This window comes from Petromyzon marinus, chromosome 73 (assembly GCF_048934315.1).
Source record: "Petromyzon marinus isolate PM22_M1 ecotype Great Lakes invasive population chromosome 73, UKy_Petmar_22M1.pri1.0, whole genome shotgun sequence".
NCBI classification, from domain to species: domain Eukaryota; kingdom Metazoa; phylum Chordata; class Hyperoartia; order Petromyzontiformes; family Petromyzontidae; genus Petromyzon; species Petromyzon marinus.
The window spans coordinates 3,137,346-3,157,277 of record NC_133739.1 but is presented as its reverse complement, the minus strand read 5'-3'; the positions used below and the strand labels follow the sequence as shown (position 1 = coordinate 3,157,277).

Below are 19,932 nucleotides of genomic sequence, written 5' to 3'. Positions count from 1 at the left end.
GAGGAATGGAACCTGTACACTCAACAGCTAACATCACCACCATCACCACCACCATTAACATCATCACCATCACCATTAACATCATCACCATCACCATCACCACCATCACCACCATCACCATCATCACCATCATCACCAGTACAGAGTGTCTACAGCCGACTTGAAGAGGAATGGAACCTGTACACTCAACAGCTAACATCACCACCATCACCACCACCATTAACATCATCACCATCACCACCATCACCACCATCACCATCATCACCAGTACAGAGTGTCTACAGCCGACTTGAAGAGAATGATACCTGTACACTCAACAGCTAACATCACCACCACCATCATCATAATACAATCACATTAACATCACCACCATCACCACCATCACCATAATGATAATGTAATAAAATATTCATTAAATCAACACCATTACTACCAATCATCATTAACATACTACCATCGATCATTAACATCACCACCATCACCATACATCACACCATCACCACATCGATCAACAACAAATTAAATCACCACCATCTCATCATTAACATCAACACCATTACTACATCATCATAACTCACTACCATCATCATTAACATCACTACCAGCACCACCACATCACTACCCATCATCATTAACATCACTACCATCACCACCAACATCACTACCATCCACCACCATCATCACTTACCAACATCATTAACATCACTACCATCACCACCATCACCACCATCATCACTACCACCACCACCATCACCACCATCATCACTACCATCACCACCATCACCACCACCACCATCCACCACCATCACCACCACCATCACCACCAACATCACTACCATCACCACCATCACCACCACCTCACCACCAACATCACTACCATCACCACCAACATCACTAACATCACTACCATCATCACTACCATCACCACCAACATCACTACCATCACCACCATCATCACTACCATCACTACCATCACCATCACTACCATCACTACCATCACCATCACTACCATCACCACCATCATCACTACCATCACCACCATCCTCACTACCATCACCACCACCACTACCATCACCATCACTACCATCACTACCATCACCCCATCATCACTACCATCACCACCATCATCACTACCATCACCACCACCATCACTACCATCACCACCATCACCACTACCATCACCACCACCATCACTACCATCACCACCACCATCATCACTACCATCACCACCATCATCACTACCATCACCACCATCATCACTACCATCACCACCACCATCACTACCATCACCACCACCATCACCAACACCATCACTACCATCACCACCACCATCACCACCATCATCACTACCATCACCACCAACATCACTACCATCACCACCATCATCACTACCATCACCACCAACATCACTACCACCACCACCACCATCACTACCATCACCACCATCATCACTACCATCACCACCACCATCACCACCATCACCACCACCATCACCACCACCATCACCACCATCACCACCACCATCACCACCATCACCACCACCATCACCACCACCACCACCACCATCACCACCATCACCACCACCATCACCACCACCATCACTACCATCACCACCACCATCACTACCATCACCACTACCATCACCACCAACATCACTACCACCACCACCAACATCACTACCACCACCATCACTACCATCATCACCACCATCACCACCATCATCACCACCATCACCACCACCATCACTACCACCACCACCATCACCACCACCATCACCACCATCACCACCACCATCACCACCATCACCACCACCATCATCACCACCACCACCACCATCACCACCACCACCACCATCACCACCACCATCACCACCACCACCATCTTCACCACCACCACCATCACCACCACCATCACCACCACCACCATCACCACCACCACCACCACCATCACCGCCACCATCACCACCACCACCACCACCATCACCGCCACCATCACCACCACCACCATCACCACCACCATCATCACCACCACCATCACCACCACCATCACCACCACCATCACCACCACCACCACCATCACCACCACCACCAACACCAACACCACCACCATCACCACCATCACCACCATCACCACCACCATCACCACCACCATCACCACCATCACCATCACCACCACCACCATCACCACCAACACCAACACCACCACCATCACCATCACCACCATCACCACCATCACCACCACCACCACCATCACCTTTGCTGTAGCCAGGAGTCCCATTGAAAGCACGACCCGGGCCTTCAAGTCAGGCCTATCCTTGGGCCACACGTGACTCAAGATGGCCGACGTGATCTTCATCGTGTTCACTTCCTTCATCTACAACGATAACAACGGAGAGGGTGGGGGGGGCGAGGGGGTGGGGGGAGGTGAGGTGATGGTTGAGTGGGTGAATGGGTGAGTGGGTGGGTGAGTGAGTGAGTGGGTGAGTGGGTGAATGAGTGGGTGAGTGAGTGGGTGAGTGACTGAATGAGTGAGTGGGTGAGTGAGTGAGTGAGTGGGTGAGTGAGTGAGTGACTGAATGAGTGAGTGAGTGAGTGGGTGAGTGAGTGGGTGAGTGAGTGAGTGGGTGAATGAGTGGGTGAGTGAGTGGGTGAGTGACTGAATGAGTGAGTGGGTGGGTGAGTGAGTGAGTGGGTGAGTGAGTGGATAAGTGGGTGGGTGAATGAGTGAGTGGGTGAATGAGTGAGTGGGTGAATGAGTGAGTGAGTGGGTGGGTGAATGAGTGAGTGGGTAAGTGAGTGAGTGAGTGGGTCGGTGGCAAATGGTGGTTGTTGGTGATGCTGCTGATGGGGTTCACCTCCTTGGGTTTGGTGTGCAGGCCGCCCCCGGCGTTTCCGTGCCAGCAGAAACGTGCCGGAGAGGCACAGAGAGGAGCCACGGCCTGAGACACGGGGGGAGAGACAGCACGAGAAGATGGTGCAGTGTTGAGTCTATGGTGTAGTGTTGTGTCTATGGTGCAGTGTTGAGTCTATGGTGCAGTGTTGAGTCTATGGTGCAGTGTTGAGTCTATGGGTAGTGTTGAGTCTATGGTGCAGTGTTGAGTCTATGGTGCAGTGTTGAGTCTATGGTGCAGTGTTGAGTCTATGGTGCAGTGTTGAGTCTATGGTGCAGTGTTGAGTCTATGGTGCAGTGTTGAGTCTATGGTGCAGTGTTGAGTCTATGGTGCAGTGTTGAGTCTATGGTGCAGTGTTGAGTCTATGGTGCAGTGTTGAGTCTATGGTGCAGTGTTGAGTCTATGGTGCAGTGTTGAGTCTATGGTGCAGTGTTGAGTCTATGGTGCAGTGTTGAGTCTATGGTGCAGTGTTGAGTCTATGGTGCAGTGTTGAGTCTATGGTGCAGTGTGGAGTCTATGGTGCAGTGTGGAGTCTATGGTGCAGTGTTGAGTCTATGGTGCAGTGTTGAGTCTATGGCGCGGTGTTGAGTCTATGGTGCGGTGTTGAGTCTATGGTGCAGTGTTGAGTCTATGGTGCAGTGTTGAGTCTATGGTGCAGTGTTTAGTCTATGGGTCTCAGTGTTGAATCTATGGTGCAGTGTTGAGTCTATGGTGCAGTGTTGAGTCTATGGTGCAGTGTTGAGTCTGTGGTGCAGTGTTGAGTATGTGGTGCAGTGTTGAGTCTATGGTGCAGTGTTGAGTCTATGAGCAGTGTTGTGTCTATGGTGCAGTGTTGAGTCTATGGTGCAGTGTTGAGTCTATGGTGCAGTGTTGAGTCTATGGTGCAGTGTTGAGTCTATGGTGCAGTGTGGAGTCTATGGTGCAGTGTGGAGTCTATGGTGCAGTGTTGAGTCTATGGCGCAGTGTTGAGTCTATGGTGCGGTGTTGAGTCTATGGTGCAGTGTTGAGTCTATGGTGCAGTGTTGAGTCTATGGTGCAGTGTTGAGTCTATGGTGCAGTGTTTAGTCTATGGGTCTCAGTGTTGAATCTATGGTGCAGTGTTGAGTCTATGGTGCAGTGTTGAGTCTATGGTGTAGTGTTGAGTCTATGGGCAGTGCTGAGTCTATGGTGCAGTGTTGAGTCTATGGTGCAGTGTTGAGTCTATGGTGCAGTGTTGAGTCTATGGTGTAGTGCTGAGTCTATGGTGCAGTGTTGAGTCTATGGTGCAGTGTTGAGTCTATGGTGCAGTGTTGAGTCTATGGTGCAGTGTTGAGTCTATGGTTAACAGTGTTGAGTCTATGGTGCAGTGTTGAGTCTATGGTGCAGTGTTGAGTCTATGGTGCAGTGTTGAGTCTATGGTGCAGTGTGGAGTCTATGGTGCAGTGTGGAGTCTATGGTGCAGTGTGGAGTCTATGGTGCAGTGTTGAGTCTATGGTGCAGTGTTGAGTCTATGGGCAGTGTTGAGTCTATGGTGCAGTGTTGAGTCTATGGTGCAGTGTTGAGTCTATGGGCAGTGTTGAGTCTATGGTGCAGTGTTGAGTCTATGGTGCGGTGTTGAGTCTATGGTGCAGTGTTGAGTCTATGGTGCAGTGTTGAGTCTATGGTGCAGTGTTGAGTCTATGGTGCAGTGTTTAGTCTATGGGTCTCAGTGTTGAATCTATGGTGCAGTGTTGAGTCTATGGTGCAGTGTTGAGTCTATGGTGTAGTGTTGAGTCTATGGGCAGTGCTGAGTCTATGGTGCAGTGTTGAGTCTATGGTGCAGTGTTGAGTCTATGGTGCAGTGTTGAGTCTATGGTGCAGTGTTGAGTCTATGGTGCAGTGTTGAGTCTATGGTGCAGTGCTGAGTCTATGGTGTAGTGCTGAGTCTATGGTGCAGTGTTGAGTCTATGGTGCAGTGTTGAGTCTATGGTGCAGTGTTGAGTCTATGGTGCAGTGTTGAGTCTATGGTTAACAGTGTTGAGTCTATGGTGCAGTGTTGAGTCTATGGTGCAGTGTTGAGTCTATGGTGCAGTGTTGAGTCTATGGTGCAGTGTTGAGTCTATGGTGCAGTGTTGAGTCTATGGTGCAGTGTTGAGTCTATGGTGCAGTGTTGAGTCTATGGTGCAGTGTTGAGTCTATGGGTAGTGTTGAGTCTATGGGTAGTGTTGAGTCTATGGTGCAGTGCTGAGTCTATGGTGCAGTGTTGAGTCTATGGTGCAGTGTTGAGTCTATGGGCAGTGTTGAGTCTATGGTGCAGTGTTGAGTCTATGGTGCAGTGTTGAGTCTATGGGCAGTGTTGAGTCTATGGTGCGGTGTTGAGTCTATGGTGCGGTGTTGAGTCTATGGTGCAGTGTTGAGTCTATGGTGCAGTGTTGAGTCTATGGTGCAGTGTTTAGTCTATGGTGCAGTGTTGAGTCTATGGGCAGTGTTGAGTCTATGGTGCAGTGTTGAGTCTATGGTGCAGTGTTGAGTCTATGGTGCAGTGTTGAGTCTATGGTGCAGTGTTGAGTCTATGGTGCAGTGTTGAGTCTATGGTGCAGTGTTGAGTCTATGGTGCAGTGTTGAGTCTATGGTGCAGTGTTGAGTCTATGGTGCAGTGTTGAGTCTATGGTGCAGTGTGGAGTCTATGGTGCAGTGTGGAGTCTATGGTGCAGTGTTGAGTCTATGGTGCAGTGCTGAGTCTATGGTGCAGTGTTGAGTCTATGGTGCAGTGTTGAGTCTATGGGCAGTGTTGAGTCTATGGTGCAGTGTTGAGTCTATGGTGCAGTGTTGAGTCTATGGGCAGTGTTGAGTCTATGGTGCGGTGTTGAGTCTATGGTGCGGTGTTGAGTCTATGGTGCAGTGTTGAGTCTATGGTGCAGTGTTGAGTCTATGGTGCAGTGTTTAGTCTATGGGTCTCAGCGCTGAGTCTGTGGGTCTCAGTGTTGAGTCTATGAGTCTGTGGGTCTCAGTGCTGAGTCTATGAGTCTGTGGGTCTCAGTGTGGTGAGTCAGTGGGTCTCAGTGCTGAGTCTGTGGCTCTCAGTGCTGAGTCTATGGTGTAGTGCTGAGTCTGTGGGTCTCAGTGTTGAGTCTGTGGGTCTCAGTGTTGAGTCTGTGGGTCTCAGTGTTGAGTCTGTGGGTCTCAGGGTTGAGTCTGTGGGTCTCAGTGTTGAGTCTGTGGGTGACAGTGTTGAGTCTGTGGGTCTCAGTGCTGAGTCTGTGGGTCTCAGTGTTGAGTCTGTGGGTGACAGTGTTGAGTCTGTGGGTCTCAGTGTTGAGTCTGTGGGTCTCAGTGTTGAGTCTGTGGGTCTCAGTGCTGAGTCTATGGGTTTCAGTGCTGAGTCTGTGGGTCTCAGTGCTGAGTCTATGGGGCAGTGCTGAGTCTATGGTGCAGTGTTGAGTCTATGGGGCAGTGTTGAGTCTATGGGGCAGTGTTGAGTCTATGGGGCAGTGCTGAGTCTATGGTGCAGTGCTGAGTCTGTGGCTCTCAGTGCTGAGTCTATGGTGCAGTGATGAGTCTATGGGTGGCAGTGCTGAGTCTGTGGGTCTCAGTGCTGAGTCTGTGAGTCTCAGTGATGAGTCTATGGTGCAGTGCTGAGTCTATGGGGCAGTGCTGAGTCTGTGGGTCTCAGTGCTGAGTCTATGGGTCTCAGTGCTGAGTCTGTGGGTCTCAGTGTTGAGTCTATGGGTCTCAGTGATGAGTCTATGGTGCAGTGCTGAGTCTATGGGTCTCAGTGCTGAGTCTATGGGGCAGTGCTGAGTCTATGGGTCTGTGTTGAGTCTATGGTGCAGTGTTGAGTCTATGGTGCAGTGCTGAGTCTATGAGTCTCAGTGCTGAGTCTATGGGTCTCAGTGCTGAGTCTGTGGGTCTCAGTGTTGAGTCTATGAGTCTGTGGGTCTCAGTGTTGAGTCTATGGTGCAGTGCTGAGTCTATGGGTCTCAGTGCTGAGTCTATGAGTCTGTGGGTCTCAGTGTTGAGTCTGTGGGTCTCGTGCTGAGTCTGTGGGTCTCAGTGCTGATGTCTCACCAGTAGTAGCCTCCTCTGCTGCGGGGTTTCTGTCATTGGAGAGAATCTCCATCTCCTGGCCTGGGAAGTCACAGCATCAGCATCATCATCAGCACCTTCATCATCATCAGCAGCAGCAGCACAATCACCATCATCATCAGCAGCAGCAACATCAGCACGTGGGTGAGTGTGCGAGTGAATTCCTGGGTGGGTGAGAGAGATACACGGAGAGAGAGAGAGCCGCGGACTCCAGATATACAGCAGCAGGCATAGTCAGGATCCGGGATCGAACCCACGATCTCCTGCGTACCAGGCGAGGTAGTCAACATCTCCCTAGCCACCGTGATGTTAGGGTACGGGATCGAACCCACGACCTCCTGCATACCAGGCGAGGTAGTCAACATCTCCTAGCCACCGTGATGTTAGGGTCCGGGATCGAACCCACGACCTCCTGCGTACCAGGCGAGGTAGTCAACATCTCCTAGCCACCGTGATATTAGGGTCCGGAATCGAACCCACGACCTCCTGCGTACCAGGCGAAGTAGTTAACATCTCCTAGCCACCGTGATGTTAGGGTCCGGGATCGAACCCACGACCTCCTGTGTACCAGGCGAGGTAGTCAACATCTCCTAGCCACTGTGATGTTAGGGTTTGGATCGAACCCACGATCTCCTGCGTACCAGGCGAGGTAGTCAACATCTCCTAGCCACCGTGATGTTAGGGTTGGGATCGAACCCACGACCTCCTGCGTACCAGGCGAGGTAGTCAACATCTCCCTAGCCACCGTGATGTTAGGGCTGGGATCGAACCCACGACCTCCTGCGTACCAGGCGAAGTAGTCAACATCTCCTAGCCACTGTTATGTTAGGGTCCGGGATCGAACCCACGACCTCCTGCGTACCAGGCGAGGTAGTCAACATCTCCTAGCCACCGTGATGTTAGGATCCGGGATCGAACCCACGACCTCCTGCATACCAGGCGAGGTAGTTAACATCTCCTAGCCACCGTGATGTTAGGGTTGGGATCGAACCCACGACCTCCTGCGTACCAGGCGAGGTAGTTAACATCTCCTAGCCACCGTGATGTTAGGGTCCGGGATCGAACCCACGACCTCCTGCGTACCAGGCGAGGTAGTCAACATCTCCTAGCCACCGTGATGTTAGGGTCCGGGATCGAACCCACGACCTCCTGTGTACCAGGCGAGGTAGTCAACATCTCCTAGCCACCGTGATGTTAGGGTCCAGGATCGAACCCACGACCTCCTGCGTACCAGGCGAGGTAGTCAACATCTCCCTAGCCACCGTGATGTTAGGGTGCGGGATCGAACCCACGACCTCCTGTGTACCAGGCGAGGTAGTCAACATCTCCTAGCCACCGTGATGTTAGGGTCCGGGATCGAACCCACGACCTCCTGCGTACCAGGCGAGGTAGTCAACATCTCCTAGCCACCGTGATGTTAGGGTTGGCATCGAACCCACGACCTCCTGTGTACCAGGCGAGGTAGTCAACATCTCCTAGCCACCGTGATGTTAGGGTCCGGGATCGAACCCACGACCTCCTGCGTACCAGGCGAGGTAGTCAACATCTCCTAGCCACCGTGCTGTTAGGGTCCGGGATCGAACCCACGACCTCCTGCGTACCAGGCGAGGTAGTCAACATCTCCTAGCCACCGTGATGTTAGGGTCCAGGATCGAACCCACGACCTCCTGTGTACCAGGCGAGGTAGTCAACATCTCCTAGCCACCGTGATGTTAGGGTCCGGGATCGAACCCACTACCTCCTGCGTACCAGGCGAGGTAGTTAACATCTCCTAGCCACCGTGATGTTAGGGTCCGGGATCGAACCCACGACCTCCTGCGTACCAGGCGAGGTAGTTAACATCTCCCTAGCCACCGTGATGTTTGGGTCCGGGATCGAACCCACGAACTCCTGCGTACCAGGCGAGGTAGTCAACATCTCCTAGCCACAGTGATGTTAGGGTCCGGGATCGAACCCACGACCTCCTGCGTACCAGGCGAGGTAGTCAACATCTCCTAGCCACTTTTATGTTAGGGTCCAGGTCGTGTGTTCGATCCAGACCCTGACGATGCCTGCTGCTGTATATTTGGTGAGACGTTAACTACCTCGCCAGGTATACAGGAGGTCGCGGGTTCAATGCCGAGATGTTAACTACCTCGCCAGGTACACAGGAGGTCGCGGGGTTCAATGCTGAGATGTTAACTACCTCGCCAGGTACACAGGAGGTCGCGGGTTCAATGCTGAGATGTTAACTACCTTGCCAGGTATACAGGAGGTCGCGGGTTCAATGCTGAGATGTTAACTACCTCGCCAGGTATACAGGAGGTCGTGGGTTCGATCCAGACCCTGACGATGCCTGCTGCTGTATATTTGGTGAGACGTTAACTACCTCGCCAGGCATACAGGAGGTCGCGGGTTCAATGCTGAGATGTTAACTACCTCGCCCGGTATACAGGAGGTTGCGGGGTTCAATGCTGAGATGTTAACTACCTCGCCAGGTACACAGAAGGTCGCGGGTTCAATGCTGAGATGTTAACTATATCGCCCGGTACACAGGAGGTCGTGGGTTCGATCCAGACCCTGCCGATGCCTGCTACTGTATATTTGCCGAGATGTTAACTACCTCGCCTGGTGTACAGGAGGTCGCGGGTTCGATCCAGACCCTGACGATGCCTGCTGCTGTATATTTAGCGAGACGTTAACTACCTCGCTAGGTTCTTTTTTGGCTATTCCGGCAAATCCGTCACCTGGCGAGACAGCAGCAGCAGCAGCAGCAACAGGCGAAAACTGCCGAAATAACCCAAGGGTATGGGATTGCTGCAGTCACGAAAGCTTCAAGTGAAGACGGTTAAATTCTCGCGGGACCACGCGGCTCTATTTAAGAACGGGAGCCAGTGGAGGGGGGTGGCTTTTAACCATTCGGGCGAATTGCCCCGATGGTGCTGGGGACGTAATTTACCGGCGAAACATCACAGCACTATATTATGAGACCTCCTTTGCCAGAAACAAGATATCGTAATAGGTTTTACCCTTTTAAACTGGCACACAAAAACTGACACCTTTATTCAAGGCATCATTATGAGATCTCCTTTGCCAGTAACAAGATATAGGAAATAGGTTTTTACCCTTTCAAACTGGCAAACAAAAACTGACACCTTTATTCAAGGCATCATTATGAGACCTCCTTTGCCAGTAACAAGATTTAGTAATAGGTTTTTACCCTTTTAAACTGGCACACAAAAACTGACACCTTTATTCAAGGCATCATTATGAGATCTCCTTTGCCAGTAACAAGATTTAGTAATAGGTTTTTACCCTTTTAAACTGGCACACAAAAACTGACACCTTTATTCAAGGCATCATTATGAGATCTCCTTTGCCAGTAACAAGATATATAGTAATAGGTTTTTACCCTTTTAAACCGGCACACAAAAACTGACACCTTTATTCAAGGCATCATTATGAGATCTCCTTTGCCAGTAACAAGATTTAGTAATAGGTTTTTACCCTTTTAAACTGGCACACAAAAACTGACACCTTTATTCAAGGCATCATTATGAGATCTCCTTTGCCAGTAACAAGATTTAGTAATAGGTTTTTACCCTTTTAAACTGGCACGCAAAAACTGACACCTTTATTCAAGGCATCATTATGAGATCTCCTTTGCCAGTAACAAGATATAGGAATAGGTTTTTACCCTTTTAAACTGGCACACAAAAACTGACACCTTTATTCAAGGCATCATTATGAGATCTCCTTTGCCAGTAACAAGATATCGTAATAGGTTTTACCCTTTTAAACTGGCACACAAAAACTGACACCTTTATTCAAGGCATCATTATGAGACCTCCTTTGCCAGTAACAAGATATATGAATAGGTTTTACCCTTTTAAACTGGCACGCAAAAACTGACACCTTTATTCAAGGCATCATTATGAGACCTCCTTTGCCAGTAAAGGAGGTCTCATAGTGCGGAGCGACAGACCAGGTAGCTTTCACACAGCGTTACGCAACCGATGAAAAGATATTGCCGCTCGACTGATTCGGATTGAGACCTCTGCTGTTAAACTGGAGCCAGTCATAAGCACACTGCCCAGGTATGGGAAACTCTCCACTCTCTCCACAACTGCCCCATCACCGATTGGGAGTTGTGGGGGTGGAGTGTCCGATGGTACAAAATACCCAGGCAGGTGCTTAGTTTTGGTGGGGCTGATGGTAAGGCCCCACCTCTTAGTGGCACGCTCCAGTCTCAGCAGCAGCGTCTCCAACTCCTCCTCTGACTGAGCAGCTATTACCAAATCATCAGCATACATAACGTGGTTGAGCAATAGGGAGCCATCCCTTGACCGTACCCGGGCATCGATCAGCCTCCCATTATATCTGTACCAAATGGAGATTCCCCCGGTACAACTATTGAAGGCTTCACGAACTACGTGGTCAAAATAGATGTTATATAATGTGGGAGCCAGAGGACATCCCTGTCGCACCCCAAGGTGTACAGGGAATGGCTCTGACTCCCGGCCACGTAGTTTTACCCGGGCCCGTTCACCATCATGAAGGTCCTTAATGATCGTGAGCAGAGGGTCAGGGACTCCGAAAGCACGAAGAACGACCCAGAGCCCAGGCCTACTGATGGTATCATAGGCCTTGACCAGGCCAATAAAGCAGAGATGTAGGTCTTGTTGGAATTCCCTACACCACTGCTGTAGTAGACGGACAGAAAATATGGCATCTGTGCAGGACCGCCCTTTGCTGAAACTGCATTGGGGCTCCGCAAGCTTCTCCTCGGCGTGCCTGGCAAGGCGATGTTGAATAATCATTGCCAGGACCTTTCCCGGCACACTGAGGAGTGAGATGCCCCTGTAGTTGTTACAGTCTGTGCGGTCCCCCTTCTTAAAGAGGGGGACCACCAGGGCATCCTTCCAATCCTGCGGAACCTGTCCAGTGGTCCAGACTGGGTAGAGATCATCTCTACCCAGTGCCTTTCCTGGTCTCAGACTCCGAATCGCCCTCAGTACTTCCTCAACAGATGGCACCTCAGCCAGCCACTCACAGGGGGTGACTTCTTCCAATATTTGAGGCACTGCAGCCTCAGCAGGGTCATCCCCACTTTGTGCCACAAAGTTTTCCTGGCTGCGGGATTTTCCCTCCCCCAGGACCTCACAGAAATGCTCAGCAAATCTGCAAACCTGTTCCTGGGGGTCGGAGATTGGATCACCGTTTTTTCCCCGAATGATGGTAATAGGTGTGGTGCTGCAGGTTACTTTTTTGATGGAGTCAAATAGAGATTTGTGATTTCGGGCCACTGAGGCAGACTCCATCTCCTCAGCAACCCGCGACCACCACCCATCCTTGCAGCGCCTCACGGCTCTCCGAACCTCCGAGCAGAGGCTGCGGTAAGCTCTCATTCTCTGACGTGGGATTCTGTAGCCGATGACAGTGGGCCTGTCGCTTTTTCTCAACCATCCTGAACACCTCCTCTGTCAGCCAGGGTCTCTGGGGAGGTCTGGACCGCGTACCCAAAGCAGCCATTGCACACTGACACACACACTGACAGACACGCACACACACTGACACACACTCACACTGACACACTCACACTGACACACACTCACACTGACACACACACTGACTCACACACTGACTCACACACTGACTCACACTGACTCACACACTGACTCACACTGACTCACACACTCACACTGACACAACAACAACCGCCATTCGCCACTAAGTGGCGGTGATGTCACCACGACGCTTGTGCCAGGCTATGTGCACCCTGAGGCCACGTGAAGTGTCGAACGCCCGCTGGCAGGTCACGGGGCAGACCCAGGTGCCACGGTCGACTGACTGAGATGACTGGCTGATGCACCACCTGTGCCCCCTACTGTGCCAACCCGCAGTGCTTTAGCCACCCGGCGCTCCGCTCGTTGTTGTGAGCGTCGCTCCTCCGCCCTCCGTTGTTGTTGGAGGGCGACTGCCTCCAACTGCCCAGTAGCGTCCTTCACGAGCCTCCTCCACAGAGGCCGATCTTGACACCGCTGGTACCAGTCATCGGCAAGTCCACTCAGCTCCACGATCTCCTGTGCCACGTCACTCCATCTCTTCTCTAGCCCGTGCCGCGCCCGTTTAGCCCCCTCGATCCGGCCGAACAAAAGCTGTTTCGGCATGCGGCGGCTGGGCATGCGGGCTACATGACCCAGCCAACGCAGCCTTGCCTGCCGGAGGAGCTCACCGATGGGACCGTGCACAGATCTTTCAAGGATTTGTGAGCTCCTCACACAATCCAGCCTGGTTAAACCCAGGATAGATCGTAGGCAGGCCAGCCTAAATGTTTCTAACCGGCGAAGATGTTCTATTAGGGGCGTCCACGTTTCGCAAGCGTAGAGAAGGGAGGGAATGACCGTGGCCGAGAAGACCTGAAGCTTAGTGGGGAGCGACAGACCAGGTAGCTTCCACACAGCGTTATGCAACCAATGAAAAGATATTTCCACTCGACTGATTGGGAGTGAGACCTCTGCTGTTAAACTGGAGCCAGTCATAAGCACACTGCCCAGGTATGGGAAACTCTCCACCCTCTCCACAACTGCCCCATCACCGATTGGGAGTTGTGGGAGATGAGTGTCCGATGGTACAAATACCCAGGCAGGTGCTTAGTTTTGGTGGGGCTGATGGTAAGGCCCCATCTCTTAGTGGCACGCTCCAGTCTCAGCAGCAGCGTCTCCAACCCCGCCTCTGAATGAGCAGCTATTACCAAATCATCGGCATACATGTGGTTGAGCAATAGGGAGCCATCCCTTGACCGTACCCGGGCATCGATCAGCCTCCCATTATATCTGTACCAAAAGGAGATTCCCCCGGTACAACTATTGAAGGCTTCACGAACTACGTGGTCAAAATAGATGTTATATAATGTGGGAGCCAGAGGACATCCCTGTCGCACCCCAAGGTGTACAGGGAATGGCTCTGACTCCCGGCCACGTAGTTTTACCCGGGCCCGCTCACCATCATGAAGGTCCTTAATGATCGTGAGCAGAGGGTCAGGGACTCCAAAAGCACGAAGTACGACCCAGAGCCCAGGCCTACTGATGGTATCATAGGCCTTGACCAGGTCAATAAAGCAGAGATGTAGGTCTTGTTGGAATTCCCTACACCTCTGCTGTAGTAGACGGACAGAAAATATGGCATCTGTGCAGGACCGCCCTTTGCTGAAACCGCATTGGGGCTCCGTAAGCCTGTCCTCAGCGTGCCTGGCAAGGCGATGTTGAATAATCCTTGCCAGGACCTTTCCCGGCACACTGAGTGAGATGCCCCTGTAGTTGTTACAGTCTGTGCGGTCCCCCTTCTTAAAGAGGGGGACCACCAGGGCATCCTTCCAATCCTGCGGAACCTGTCCAGTGGTCTAGACTGTTGTTATGATGTCATATAGGGCAGTCTGTGCACAAACGCCACACTCCCTCTGCATTTCGCTTGGGAGATCATCTCTGCCCGCTGCCTTTCCTGGTCTCAGACTTCCTCAACAGATGGCACCTCAGCCAGCCACTCACAGGGGGTGACTTCTTCCAATATTTGAGGCACTGCAGCCTCAGCAGGATCATCCCCACTTTGTGCCACGAAGTTTTCCTGGCTGCGGGATTTTCCCTCCCCCAGGACCTCACAGAAATGCTCAGCAAATCTGCAAACCTGTTCCTGGGGGTCGGAGATTGGATCACCGTTTTTTCCCCGAATGATGGTAATAGGTGTGGCGCTGCAGGTTACTTTTTTGATGGAGTCAAATAGAGATTTGTGATCTCGGGCCACTGAGGCAGACTATCTCCTCAGCAACCCGCGACCACCACCCATCCTTGCAGGCGCCTCACGGCTCTCCGAACCTCCGAGCGAAGGCTGCGGTAAGCCTCCTCATTCTCTGACGTGAGATTCTGTAGCCGATGACAGTGGGCCTGTCACTTTTTCTCAACCATCCTGAACACCTCCTCTGTCAGCCAGGGTCTCTGGGGAGGTCTGGACCGCGTACCCAAAGCAGCCATTGCACACTGACACACACCCTGACACACACACTGACACTGACACACACACTTACACACACTGAATCACACACTCACACTGACACAACAACAACCGCCATTCACCACTAAGTGGTGGTGACGTCACCACGACGCTTGTGCCAGGCTATGTGCACCCCGAGGCCACGTGAAGTGTCGAACGCCCGCTGGCAGGAGGTCACGGGGCAGACCCAGGTGCCACGGGTCGACTGACTGAGATGACTGGCTGATGCACCACCTGTGCCCCCTACTGTGCCAACCCGCAGTGCTTTAGCCACCCGGCGCTCCGCTCGTTGTTGTGAGCATCGCTCCTACGCCCTCCGTTGTTGTTGGAGGGCGACTGCCTCCAACTGCCCAGTAGCATCCTTCACGAGCCTCCTCCACAGAGGCCGATCTTGACACCGCTGGTGCCGGTCATCGGCAAGTCCACTCAGCTCCACGTCCTCCTGTACCACATCACTCCATCTCTTCTCTAGCCCGTGCCGCGCCCGTTTAGCCCCCTCGATCCGGCCGAACAAAAGCTGTTTCGGCATGCGGTGGCTGGGCATGCGGGCTACATGACCCAGCCATCGCAGCCTTGCCCGCCGGAGGAGCTCACCGATGGGACCTTGCCCAGATCTGTCAAGGATTTGTGAGCTCCTCGCACAATCCACACTGACATTGTATATACTGTACATGCGATGTGTGTGCACTGTACGTACACTGCACATTCACTGTATAAGCAGTATACGTACTGCATGCACACTGTATGTACACGCCGTAGATACTGTACGCGCACACAGTATCAGTGTATAGACATCGCGTACACACTGTAAGTACTGTATAACAAAGTGTGTGTACTGTATAACAAAGTGTGTGTACAGTGCACATACGCGCTGTATATACACTCAGTATACAGTATACACACTGTGTACACTCAGTATACAGTATACACTGTATACGCTCAGTATACAGCATACACACTGTATACACCCAATATACACACTGTATACACCCAGTATACAGTATACACACTGTGCACTCAGTATACACACTGTACACACTCAGTATGCAGTATAGACACTGCACACTCGGTATACAGTATACGCACTGTACACACTCGGTATACAGTATACACACTGTATACACTCGGTACACAGTATACACACTGTATACACTCGGTACACAGTATACACACTGTATACACTCAGTACACAGTATACACACTGTATACACCCAGTATACACACTGTATACACTCAGTATACACACTCAGTATACAGTACACACACTGTATACACTCGGTATACAGCACACACACCGTACACACTCAGTAAACAGTACACTCACTGTACACCCTCAGTATACAGTGTGCACACTGTATACACCCGGTATACAGTATACGCACTGTCCACACACGGCACGCAATATGCGCACTGTACACACTCGGTACACAGTATGCACACTGTATACACTCAGTGTACAGTATACACACTGTGCACAATCAGTATACAGTATACACACCGTATACACCCAGTACACAGTATACACACTGTATACACTCGGTATACAGTATACACACTGTATACATTCAGTACACAGTATAAACACTGTATACAATCAGTATACACACTGTATACACTCAGTATACAGTGTGTACACCGAGTGTATACACTCAGTGTGTGCGTAGTATACGTACACTGTGCAGTTTATACATCACAGACAGTGTATACACGGCATGTATACACTGTACGTACAGTGTATACATGCCGTGTATACACTGTACGTACAGTGCGCGTACATGCCGCGTGTACAGTGCGCGCAGTGTGTACAGTGTCGTCACCTCAGCTCCTCCCCCTTCCGATGGGGGTGGGTGGAGGTGGGGGTGTGTGGGGTGTGTGGGTGGGGGTGTGTGGGTGGGGGTGTGTGGGGTGGGGGTGTGTGGGGTGGGGGTGTGTGGGGGGGTGTGTGGGGTGGGGGTGTGTGGGGGTGGGGGGGCGTGTGGGGTGGGGGTGTGTGGGGTGGGGGTGTGTGGGTGGGGGTGTGTGTGGTGGTGGTGGTGGTGATGGCGATGCTGAGGGAAAGTTGATGATGGTGATGATGATGGTGGTGATGACGGTGATGGTGACGGTGGTGATGACGGTGATGGTGACGCTGAGGGAAAGTTGATGATGGTGATGATGGCGGTGATGATGATGGTGGTGATGGTGATGCTGAGGGAAAGTTGATGATGGTGATGATGACGGTGATGATGATGGTGATGCTGAGGGAAAGTTGATGATGGTGATGATGATGGTGGTGATGGTGATGCTGAGGGAAAGTTGATGATGGTGATGATGATGGTGATGATGATGGTGGTGATGATGGTGATGATGGTAGTGATGATGGTGGTGATGGTGATGCTGAGGGAAAGTTGATGATGGTGATGGTGGTGATGGTGATGCTGAGGGAAAGTTGATGATGGTGATGATGATGGTGGTGATGGTGATGCTGAGGGAAAGTTGATGATGGTGATGATGATGGTGGTGATGACGGTGATGGTGACGCTGAGGGAAAGTTGATGATGGTGATGATGATGGTGGTGATGGTGACGCTGAGGGAAAGTTGATGATGGTGATGATGGCGGTGATGATGATGGTGGTGATGGTGATGCTGAGGGAAAGTTGATGATGGTGATGATGACGGTGATGATGATGGTGATGATGGTGATGCTGAGGGAAAGTTGATGATGGTGATGATGATGGTGGTGATGGTGATGCTGAGGGAAAGTTGATGATGGTGATGATGACGGTGATGATGATGGTGGTGATGGTGACGCTGAGGGAAAGTTGATAATGGTGATGATGGTGATGATGATGATGCTGAGGGAAAGTTGATGATGGTGATGATGGTGATGATGATGGTGATGCTGAGGGAAAGTTGATGATGGTGATGACGGTGATGATGATGGTGGTGATGGTGATGCTGAGGGAAAGTTGATGATGGTGATGATGATGGTGGTGATGGTGATGCTGAGGGAAAGTTGATGATGGTGATGATGACGGTGATGATGATGGTGGTGATGGTGACGCTGAGGGAAAGTTGATAATGGTGATGATGGTGATGATGATGATGCTGAGGGAAAGTTGATGATGGTGATGATGGTGATGATGATGGTGATGCTGAGGGAAAGTTGATGATGGTGATGACGGTGATGATGATGGTGGTGATGGTGATGCTGAGGGAAAGTTGATGATGGTGATGCTGAGGGAAAGTTGATGATGGTGATGATGATGGTGGTGACGCTGAGGGAAAGTTGATGATGGTGATGATGGCGGTGATGATGATGGTGGTGATGGTGATGCTGAGGGAAAGTTGATGATGGTGATGATGACGGTGATGATGATGGTGATGCTGAGGGAAAGTTGATGATGGTGATGATGATGGTGGTGATGGTGATGCTGAGGGAAAGTTGATGATGGTGATGATGACGGTGATGATGATGGTGGTGATGGTGACGCTGAGGGAAAGTTGATAATGGTGATGATGGTGATGATGATGATGGTGATGCTGAGGGAAAGTTGATGATGGTGATGATGGTGATGATGATGGTGATGCTGAGGGAAAGTTGATGATGGTGATGGTGATGCTGAGGGAAAGTTGATGATGGTGATGATGACGGTGATGATGATGGTGATGCTGAGGGAAAGTTGATGATGGTGATGATGACGGTGATGATGGTGATGGTGATGCTGAGGGAAAGTTGATGATGGTGATGATGAGGGGAAGTTGATGATGGTGATGATGACGGTGATGATGGTGATGCTGAGGGAAAGTTGATGATGGTGATGATGGTGATGCTGAGGGAAAGTTGATGATGGTGATGGTGGTGATGGTGATGCTGAGGGAAAGTTTATGGTGATGGCGGTGATGATGGTGATGATGGCGGTGGTGATGGTGATGAGTTGATGGTGATGATGGCGGCGATGATGATGATGATGGTAATGCCGAGGGGAAGTTCATGATGACGGTGATGATGATGGCGGCGGCGGCGACGGTAACGGCGATGGCGATGGTGCCGAGGGGGAAGGTGATGAAGGCGATGATTGTGGTGGTAATAATAATAATGATGGCGACTCACGTCCGTGGCGATGTAGAGTGCCGCATGGTGGAGGCGCCTGGGTAGGCGTCGTTCTCCCTGCAGCCGTCGCCTCAGCAGCAGCAGCGGCGGCGGCGGCTGTAGCAGCAGCAGCGGCGTCGGCCAGGAGCGCCAAGCAATAACGGCGGCAGCCATCACCACGGCCTTTCACCGGGGCCGGAAGGGGGTGGAGAGAGAGCCGCTGTTTAATATTCATGAGCTACGCGTTCGGCGAAGGGGGCGGGGCGAGGCGGGGAGGGGCGGGGCGGCGCGCGCGCGCGTCTTGGCGGGAAGAAGCCAACGGGAGTGCAAGGATCTCGCGCGCGCGCTCATGAATATTGATGAGGGTCGCGTAAGTTCCGTGAATGGAGCACGCGCGCGCGAGCGAGTCTCGCGAGGGCGTCGGGACGCGCGCCCTGATTCATATTCATGAGCGAGCTCGGCCAATGGGAGTGCAAGTATCTCGCGCGCGCGCTCATGAATATTGATGAGGGTCGCGTAAGGTCTGTGAATGTAACGCGCGCGCGAGTCTCGCGTGAGTCTCGCGAGAGCGTCGGGACGCGCGCCCTGATTCATTTTCATGAGGGAGCTCGGCCAATGGGAGTGCAAGGATCTCGCGCGCGCGCTCATGAATATTTAATGAGCTCGGCGGTGGGCGGGATGTTGCCGACCAATCGGATCGGTTGGTGCGCGGGCGGGGGTGGTGTTAACTAATGAATATTAAGTAGGTTGAGTAACTGTAATGTCACGCGCGCATCTCGCGAGGGCATCGGGGACACGCGCTTTCAATTAATATTCATGAGGGAGCTCGGCCAATGAGAGCGCAGGGATATGAGCGCGCTTACCAACATGAATATTCTATTCTTAGTTTTTTCGGTAAAG

The 19,932-nt window shown here is 51.7% G+C and overlaps 1 protein-coding gene across 2 annotated transcripts in view; it reads right to left on the bottom strand.

The window, feature by feature from the left end:
- Positions 1-19,304, bottom strand: part of LOC116937985 (iron-sulfur clusters transporter ABCB7, mitochondrial) — an 83,382-nt gene extending 64,078 nt beyond the window's left edge. Inside the window, exons 1-5 of one of the 2 annotated variants that reach the window (XM_076055846.1) lie at positions 19,054-19,304; positions 6,917-6,976; positions 2,855-2,938; positions 2,254-2,373; positions 1-27 (exon numbers count right to left, since the gene is read on the bottom strand). The exon at positions 1-27 is cut by the window's left edge and continues 82 nt beyond it. In XM_076055846.1, coding sequence (XP_075911961.1) covers positions 1-27; positions 2,254-2,373; positions 2,855-2,938; positions 6,917-6,976; positions 19,054-19,206 — 444 coding nt within the window. In that variant the 5' untranslated portion in view covers positions 19,207-19,304. The remainder of the gene's footprint in view (positions 28-2,253; positions 2,374-2,854; positions 2,939-6,916; positions 6,977-19,053) is intronic. The other variant, XM_076055849.1, reaches the window with a different exon arrangement.
- Positions 19,305-19,932: the final 628 nt, after the last annotated feature.